The sequence below is a fragment of the Arachis hypogaea genome, chromosome 9 (assembly GCF_003086295.3).
Source record: "Arachis hypogaea cultivar Tifrunner chromosome 9, arahy.Tifrunner.gnm2.J5K5, whole genome shotgun sequence".
NCBI classification, from domain to species: Eukaryota; Viridiplantae; Streptophyta; class Magnoliopsida; order Fabales; family Fabaceae; genus Arachis; species Arachis hypogaea.
The window spans coordinates 3,532,741-3,541,979 of record NC_092044.1 but is presented as its reverse complement, the minus strand read 5'-3'; the positions used below and the strand labels follow the sequence as shown (position 1 = coordinate 3,541,979).

Genomic DNA, 9,239 nt, shown 5'->3' with positions numbered 1-9,239 from the left:
TAAGCAGACTAATGAACTAACTATTAAACTAACCCAACTTAATTATACCAATAAAATCTTTTATAATAATAAATATAGACAAATTAATTTAAATTAAAACTTTCTACTATAATTATAGAAATTAATTTAAAAACAATGTATCTACATCAACTATTTTAAAAAAATTTATTAGTAATTAACATATCCAAAATATAATTTTTTAAGGATTTATTTATTAATTTACTCTTAGGTTTATTACTATATTGTTTTGTGAAGTCATTAGATTGATGCAGGCTAAGAATCTAAGATCTGGGTGCTGTTTAAACGACAACGTATATTTTACAGTTGTCTTCTGTCCACGTGCGGGCCTACACAACCTGCTCTTCCATTTTTATGCCCCTCTCTCTATTCTCTTCCATCAAAATTTGTTTTTTTTTTTTCTAAAAATAATAAATAATTTCGATTTTTATTTTTATACTAAAATTAAGTTGCTGTTAATAAGTACTTATTTAGATGCGACAAAAAAAAGGTTGACATTGATAGTAAATATTTAGAATACATTTCATAAAAACACATATTAAAATCTCCTTTAATGGTTGAAACAATTCTTATATAGTAAATCGTCTATAACTATACTATAAGTAATTTTATAAAGGCTCATTAAATTAAAAAATATATCTTATTTTTAGTTGGTTAATAAATATCGAGTCCATCTATACTTTATATTATTGAAAAAATATTTCACATTCTTTTAATAAAATAATTTCATTGCAAGTAAATGAATTATGAAAATAATCGTCAAATTTACGACAAATGTGAGATTTTCTAACAAATTAAATAAATAAAATAAATATTTTCAATTCTTTTTATATAAAACACTAGTAATATGATAAATATGAATATTATATGAAAAATAAATGGTGAAAATTCATATACAGTTTATTTTTATATAATGTTGTTAGTTGAAAATCGTTAGACAATAATTTTATTCAATATGTTAAATTATTTAATAATATTCAACTAACAACTTCATATAAAGATAAATGTATGAGTTTTTGTTAAAATAAATAGCTGGCTGCCACATTGTTACACACTTACACCTATATTTACAATATAGAATACATTTGTTGCACAATATTTTTATATATTTTTTAGGATAAAGTATTAAATTGGTCTTTTATATTTGAATTTAATTCTATTTTAATCTTTAATATTTAAATTATCCTATTAGAATCTAAAAACTTATGCCGTAAAATCAATGTTAAATAATTAACATTATCATTCCACCAAACCTTAATGTCTTTTCCTAAAGAAGAGATACAAACAGGAGAGACACAGGATTAACAACGAATACATCACTACAAGTCATTAGCCTTGGTTCAAGCACGTGGAAAATATTTTCAAAAACTCACATTTTGTAGGTAAATTTACCGGTGACAACGAGGACAAGGCCATCGTCACCTCTACTGCGAGAAACTCTCTTCAATAACCAAAGAGTTTGTTTATATAAGTTTCTATATTTAAAAATTGAATTTTGTTAATTAGTTAACATTGACTTCACGGTAGAACTATATTAAAGCTAAATAAAATTTTTTTTAAATTCAAACAAGATATTTTAAACTTTATAAACTAAAACAAAATTGAGTTCACACATACATAAGAGACCAATTTAATATTTTACTCTATTTTTTCATGTACTGCTTAGTGAGCTTGAATATGCATAGTTTCTGTTTCAAGTACCTACATGTACATGCACACACTCCACAAGTATTATCAAAATAAAATGACATGCTGAATACGAGGATGCATGTTTATCTGAATGCCTGGAAGCTCTAGGTGTGAAAAAGCTCATTTCTTCAGGGTGTTGTATAATTAGCATGCATGCTTATTCAGTCATTCTGGCTGGTAGTTAAATTTGAATTGTTTTGATAAAGCTCAAAGTTAACTTGCACTGTTATTCAACTTATAAAAGCAACAACTTATTTTTCAGTTTTCATTATTTGATGAACTTGCATTTTTGGTTTCCAACACTGTTAACTTCCAAAATGCAAGCAATCCTGCGCTTGGATGCGTCACCTTTGGTTTTCTCATAACTTGGTTCTTCATTATATCTGTGTGCCAAAATGAATGATTTGTTGTTTAAAAATAGAATTTATAGATTCACCCTTTTCGATTGCAGCTCTTGGCCCTGATGTGTTTGACATGGATAAGCCTGTAGTTTTTACATATGAAGAGATTTTCGCCACAACTGACTGTTTCTCTGATTCAAATCTACTTGGTCATGGTACCTATGGTTCTGTTTACTATAGCCTTCTTCGGGATCAGGTTCGCGGTTGTACAAGTCAATTATAATTGTAGAATGAGACTAGTATCTTACTCATACTATATCTATATGTACTTGAATTCTTATAGGAAGTTGCTATCAAAAGAATGACTGCTATGAAAACAAAAGAATTCATGTCAGAGATGAAAGTTCTATGCAAGGTCCATCATGCTAATCTGGTAATATTTTCTAACCCAAATAAATGCATGCTTTAGTTTTGGAATCAATTGCTTGGTTTATTCCCAAAGTTTGAGTTGGATCTTTGGTTAATTTTGTCAAGGTAGAATTGATCGGCTATGCAGCTAGTCAGGATGAGCTTTTCCTTGTTTATGAATATGCTCAAAAGGGTTCACTTAGAAGTCATTTGCATGATCCTCAAAATAAGGGTAAGATTAAGATTATGCATCTATGTTTTGGCGTGTGATTCTTCTTTGGAGTAATTTTGGAACCATGCTAATTACAGCAATTGTCTGTTTCATTGTGATGATTGATGAGATGCAATGGCATTGGAAGTTTTCCAAATAGGTTAATGTGTTGAACTAATGCTAATTTTTGAATGCACTCTTTTGAATCCTAAAATTATTTGTTTGTCCTATTGTTCATCTTGTTCTGTCTTTGTCTCATTTGATCTTATGGAGTAATAATGTGAGAAAGTTGAAAGGGAAAGATTGACATATTATGTTGAAGTGGTTGAATGAAATTCCTAGTTTTGTTGTTATTCAGAGAAACACACTGCATTTTTCAAAATATGAGGCTTAAAATTGGTGTCAAGATTGCCAAGTTGGCATGCTTTGTATCATTCGTTCATGACGGTGGTTGTGATCATTTTTTTGTTTTGCTAGGTCATTCCCCACTTTCTTGGATCATGAGGGTCCAAATTGCTCTTGATGCCGCTCGGGGACTTGAATATATACATGAACACACTAAGACTCATTATGTCCACCGGGACATCAAGACGAGCAACATTTTGCTCGATGCTTCCTTTAGAGCAAAGGTACTAACCATTTTTAGACATCCTTCCATCATTTCTAAATTACTTGCATTTGTTGAGTCTCATATCTCTCCCTCTTTTTCTTTAGATTTCGGATTTCGGGTTAGCAAAACTTGTTGGAAAAACAAATGATGGTGAAGTTTCAACAACCAAAGTTGTTGGTACTTATGGATATCTTGCACCAGAGTATGTATTTTTCCCTAACAATTTTTCCAATTTACACCTGTAGGGTAAGAGAACTAAAATAAAAACATTTTGCTTAAAAAATTTCTACAGATACTTGAGTGATGGCCTTGCAACAACAAAGAGTGATGTCTATGCATTTGGTGTTGTCCTTTTCGAGATCATATCGGGCAGGGAGGCCATTATTCGAACAGAAGGAACGATGTCCAAAAATCCAGATAGGCGTTCACTGGCTTCTGTGGTAAGTTCAGCTTATAAGGCATCTTTGTGACTTATAGTTTAACATGCATATTAAACTACACATGTATTTATAGACGAATATATGGTGGATGATTTTCTGTGTGCACATAGCATTTTCGATTGTCAGGCCTTGATTTTCGGAAAATTTTATTAAGAGTACTCATGATTATGACCTCATCATATAGTCATGTATTGCATTTTATATTCAAAATTTGGCTGCAATGTACTTTGTGCATTTGAATTATGAAATCATGCTATCATATTTACACTGCCGCAGCATTTCGTTGGACTTTCGCCTTAACATTGGTCAAATTGCAGATGTTGGCAGTCCTTAGGAACTCGCCGGATTCCGTGAGCATGTCAAACATGAGAGATTATATTGACCCAAATATGATGGATCTGTATCCCCATGATTGTGTATTTAAGGTTGGTTAGTTTATCCGTTTTCACATATTATGAATATGGTTTAGGATATTTTGATATTTTAACCAAGAAAAATATATAGGACATTATTCAATTAGGCTCTTTTAGCTTTAAATATTTATAGTCAAATCCTTGTACTGTATAGATGGTTTTCAATCTAGTCCCTCTAGTGTTGAAAAATGGAAAAATGTTTATACAGTATAAGGTGACTTAGTTAGAATTGTTTAAATTATAAGGACTTGGATCAAAAATTGTACAACAAAAAAGGACCTAATTACTTTGGAGTTTAGACTCACTGTTTTCTTGTTCTTTTGGGGGGTGTGTGCTAGATGGCCATGCTGGCGAAGCAATGCGTGGACGACGATCCGGTCTTACGGCCGGACATGAAACAAGTTGTGATATCTCTCTCACAGATTCTTCTTTCTTCAATTGAATGGGAAGCAACTCTGGCAGGGAATAGCCAAGTATTTAGTGGCCTTGTTCAGGGAAGATAGATAGTTTACACACTCAACATATCTCACTCTTTCACTCACCATTTCAACAGGATTTCTGTTTTTTTTTAATCTTTATCCTGCCCTATACTCCTTATTTTGTTTTATTTTATTTTATATATTTTTGGTTGATAATTATGTGTCCATAGTAGATACCTACCTGTGATTATGGACCTATAGTGGGTCAATATCTTATTTTTGGCCATTTATTTTTCATGAATGTCTTAGCTTAAGCTATATACAATTATACATATATATCATGGTTTCCAATATTTAGAAAATTTTGGATGTAACTAAGGATATATTATGATGATGATGTTAAGGAAGGAAAATATTAATCTTGGGTTTGTAATGATACTGGATGTTGTAATTTGACATTAATCTATGCATGTTTATATTCTTTGATCCCTTGCATTTTTTCTTCTCTAGTAGTGTTTACTTTTGCTTTCATTTTGTGATGATGAAAATTATCTTAGTAACTGGAAATTTAAAGTAAAGAGATTTAAATAAAGGCTAATGGTATTATCAAAAATGTTGGTTGTCTAAAATACTTCAAAATCCATATAAAAAAAACAAATATATGGGTATACAAAAAATTAATATTATTTGTATAAAATATACGTTAAAAATATATAAAATAATATATGTATCTATATATAAAAATTGATTTGATAACTTATTTCTTATATATACATAATATTTTTTATATACACAAAATATATAAAACAACACGTGAATACGTATCATTTTGGTAACCCAACAAGCAATAAAAAAAAGTAAGTTTTTAAAAAACTGCAACAAATATATAAGTCTTTAAAGAAAATAAAGTATAAAGTAAATTTAAGAAAATAATTTGTGAAGAACTTAAAACTTAAAAGTCTTAACAAAGAAAGTATCAAATTAATCTATAAAAATTACAATATTAGACATGATTTTTATTTTGTTAATGACTTGTTTATAGGTTGCGATGTTTATAGACACGAATACCGAATATAAAATTGTATTTGATAGATAAAACATGGACAAATATTATATCTAGAGACATTAAAATAGTGTATTTTGTATCTATCTTAATAAAAAAAATACAAAGATACAATTTATTTTTATTTTTTTATTATTATTTTTATTAATTTTTTATAATTATATTTTTATTATTATATTTTTTTCAATTTTTTTTAATAAAAAAATAAAAATAAATTAAATTTTTATAATTTATCTTAATTTATTACCTTTGTGTTTTGTCTTGTCCTTTTAAGATAGCGCTCGCAAAATTTGTTCAAGTGCTTGATACTTTTTTTCCCCTTTAAGATATTACAAGTACATTGCAAAATTTGCCTTTATTTTTGTCTTAAAAATCTATAGATCAATTACAAAATATTTAAGGGCAAAATAGTAGATAATATATCATAATAGAGTGAAGGGCAAAATAGTAAAAACGGGGAATGAGTTTGATGAATTGAAAGCCGCGTTGGCCGTTGGTGAAAATTCAAAAAAGAGAGAACGAAGAAGACAATGATGAAGGCCAGGAACCCTCTCACTGATTTATCGAACAATCATAATCGCACTGCACCACCACCAACAACTACTATGAAGATGAAGATGAAGAAGAACAATAAGAAGATTGAATCCGAGAATTCGAATGGCGGTGAATCGTTGAAGGACGAACAGGAGGACAACGCTCTCGATCACTTGCTTCTGGTTCAGTCCAATCTCTCTTCACTTCTCCATCAGGTACCTTCCATTCCCCCTAATTCAATTCATTTCACAACTGCTTTTGCTTTATGCTGTAACATTCTATGCTTTTTGCTTAGTAGCTTTAGGAAATGGTAGAGTTTACTTAATCCCTCTTAATTAGTTTGATTTGAATCTGTTAATTGTTGTAATATGCCGACATTGGCTTGTTCGAATGAATCGTAGGCGAGATTGTTCCCTTTCTAGTGGTTTTGACTTTTGAGTTTGAGCCCTAGGGATGAAGGGGAAAAATTCATGGAGAGTTCGTTACTCAAAAAAATTGAGTTTAGTTGTTATAGCCTAAATGCTCTTTCGATGTTAATTTTTGCTATTCACAAAACGTATGGAACCGTACGATTGAGTATACTAACTTCCTGAGGAGTTTCAAAGCTGATTTTTATTTTGTCCTGCTCAATTTGATAGGAACACAGTTCATCTATCCAAGTGATTTGTTTATTTAATTACAATTTGGCATTTTACGCTTGGTTACAGTAGAACAACACATGAATCAATGGGTTGAATTTGGATTAGCAGGTTGATGAGCTTGTTGTTCAAGCATTCAAAGTCAAGAATTTAAGCAATGAGGGGAGAAAAGAAATCAAGTGTTTCTCCGATTTCTTGTCTGATATGCATTCATCTTTGAAGGTCAAAGCTCTATCTTCTGTTGCACTTTATACTCTTGTTTCTGTTCATATTTCAAAACTGAATGCTGGGGGTTTGTTGTTTCCAAATGCAGCCTTGGGTGACCAGGTTTCAAAATGTGCTTTCTTCGCCCTCTGTAGAGCTCAAAAGTAAACCGCCTCAAGCTTTGAAGGGTAATTCAGTTTCTTCCGATGATAGCGATGAGAGCAATGTCAGTGAGAGTCTCGAAGAGCCCACAATGGACTCTCTGATCTCTCCTTCTCCCCTTGTTTCGTGGCATGCCAACTGTACTATTCAAAGAGGTAGACAAATGTTCATGCTCACACCCCTTCCAATATCAAAGAAATTATCATCTAAATTCCGGGAACCATCAAAATCGGAGTTCAATAAATTGGCTTCCACCAATGATGTTGGGACATCAACCTTTTTAGCCGTCTCTAGAAATATGAATGATTTGCTGGACAGTGTTGTAGTGAAGTCAACTCCAGCTAAGCCTGCCCCTTCTCTTGCAAATGAAGAAGCAAATAATCAAGAGCCCAAAAGGGATAGCTCCATACTTGTTATGATGACTCCGCGTTTTAGAATGTCACCTCCAAAATCTTGCGTCTTGCTTGAACCTATATCTGAAATCCATCATCTTGGTGACATAAAGTCTCGCAAGTCCACTCCATTTCCTCTTGGGATTCATTATAGTGATTCAGAGGATTCTGAGTCTCCTAGTAGTGGTAATGATGCTTTACAGGGTTTGGCATTAAAATCTCCAGAGGTCAAAGAAACACAGAAGATTCCTAAGTCAGGAATTGGAAAGAAAATAATAGAAGCATCACCATGCTGGCTTACCTCACCCCCGAAATCCTGTGTTTTGCTGGAGCCACTTGATGAGAAATCAATGGACATGGAGAATGCTGATAATGAGTCATCTATTCAGATATCTGACTTGGTTCTTAGCCATCAAATAAGCAAATTGAAAGATGAGGTTGGTCACGGCCTATCACGTATTGAGAACACTCCGATGTGGCGCGAACCTCAAAGCACTTTCCGAACAGGTAAACATCCTGGTGAAAATACTTTGAAGAAGGAACTATGGACTAAGTTTGAGGCAGCATCAAGTTATGGGTTTCAACCCAAGTTGCCGGCAGTTGAAAAGGATGCTCCAAAAGGGTTCCTTGACCTGCTGGAAGAAGCTTCTTGTGATGAATTGAAATGAAATATGAAAATGTCAAAAATCTAAGTAAACAAATAAGTTCTCTCATTAGAAAAATTTTGATATGTACTTGCTGGTTTATATTGGCATCCAATTCGTCTAATGGGACAAAAGCACAAATGTATACTTGGGGGGAATGCTTGCTAAAAACGTGCATTGGCTTCTAATGTTGTATTTTATGAATTATGTTCTGCCTTTATCATATAGATATTGATATTACAGTTTTCCCCTTTCTTCTTTTCTAGCTAGTATGTTGTGACTTGTGAGCCTGTGACAGAGTCATGAGTTCAAATTTAAGAAACAAAGCTACTTTTAAGAATGAGGCTGTGTCCACACCTAATCAAGTATGAGCTTACTTTAAGTAGATGTTTGATATTAGAATAACATATTTCAAAATTATCCATATTATATTTCAAGTGGTCATCATCACACCTCTATGAAAATTGAAAACTATAAAACTATCAGAATGACCATCTAACCGGTAAATTTTCAAATATTACATTAAAGTTTATAAATTATATAACAAATTTTAAATATGATCATTTTCTTGAAAATTTTTGTTAACATAACTTAATAATTAGCAATTATTTTACTAGTTAATGTGCCAAATACTCTTTAAATATGATAACTTCATACTTATCTTTCTATCTAATAAAATTTCAAACAAAACTTAGATGAGAGATAAAAATCGAAAAACTGAGACTAAATTAAATCTATGTATTATGTTTGATGTAAAATATACAAGATGTGTTATATTTTAATATTTTATTTAGTTCAAAATAATAGGGATATATTTATCAAAATATCTTTAGTCGTTAAAAAAATATTAAAGTTTTAGTCTCCAACCACAGAAATTTTAATCCCTTATTTCTCCACTTCTCCAACCACAGAAATTTTAATCCCTTATTTCTCCACTTTCTAGATGTACTGAAAAAATTGAAATATTATATCCCAAAAACGCAATACTAAATCCCAATTTTATTGACGAAAACAAACACTACCTGAGTTCCACTAGATAAATTGAATATATAG

General features: G+C 31.2%; 2 protein-coding genes across 3 annotated transcripts; both read left to right on the top strand.

Moving 5' to 3' along the window:
- Positions 1 to 2,006: 2,006 nt before the first annotated feature.
- On the top strand, positions 2,007 to 5,035 carry LOC112709965 (lysM domain receptor-like kinase 3). Its single transcript, XM_025762000.3, has 8 exons — positions 2,007 to 2,304; positions 2,392 to 2,481; positions 2,583 to 2,688; positions 3,145 to 3,296; positions 3,382 to 3,479; positions 3,570 to 3,717; positions 4,035 to 4,142; positions 4,469 to 5,035. Exons 1-8 carry the CDS (start codon positions 2,107 to 2,109, stop codon positions 4,631 to 4,633), a joined length of 1,065 nt encoding a protein of 354 aa, XP_025617785.1. The 5' UTR covers positions 2,007 to 2,106; the 3' UTR covers positions 4,634 to 5,035.
- Positions 5,036 to 5,912: 877 nt separating this feature from the next.
- LOC112709964 (uncharacterized) lies at positions 5,913 to 8,446 on the top strand. 2 transcript variants are annotated; one of them, XM_025761999.3, is made up of 3 exons: positions 5,913 to 6,361; positions 6,896 to 7,006; positions 7,098 to 8,446. In XM_025761999.3, exons 1-3 carry the CDS (start codon positions 6,143 to 6,145, stop codon positions 8,208 to 8,210), a joined length of 1,443 nt encoding a protein of 480 aa, XP_025617784.1. In that variant the 5' UTR covers positions 5,913 to 6,142; the 3' UTR covers positions 8,211 to 8,446. The 2 variants fall into 2 exon arrangements, with proteins under 2 accessions (XP_025617784.1, XP_025617782.1); XM_025761997.3 differs by having other exon boundaries at positions 6,074 to 6,361; positions 6,893 to 7,006.
- Positions 8,447 to 9,239: the final 793 nt, after the last annotated feature.

Coding starts and splice junctions, on each gene's coding strand:
- LOC112709965 (XM_025762000.3), top strand. CDS start 2,107: ATGATTTGTTGTTTAAAAATAGAATTTATAGATTCACCCTTTTCGATT. Junction 2,689..3,144: donor GCATGATCCTCAAAATAAGG/GTAAGATTAAGA, acceptor TTGTTTTGCTAG/GTCATTCCCCACTTTCTTGG. Junction 3,297..3,381: donor ATGCTTCCTTTAGAGCAAAG/GTACTAACCATT, acceptor CTTTTTCTTTAG/ATTTCGGATTTCGGGTTAGC.
- LOC112709964 (XM_025761997.3), top strand. CDS start 6,143: ATGATGAAGGCCAGGAACCCTCTCACTGATTTATCGAACAATCATAAT. Junction 6,362..6,892: donor TCTCTTCACTTCTCCATCAG/GTACCTTCCATT, acceptor AATTTGGATTAG/CAGGTTGATGAGCTTGTTGT. Junction 7,007..7,097: donor ATATGCATTCATCTTTGAAG/GTCAAAGCTCTA, acceptor TTCCAAATGCAG/CCTTGGGTGACCAGGTTTCA.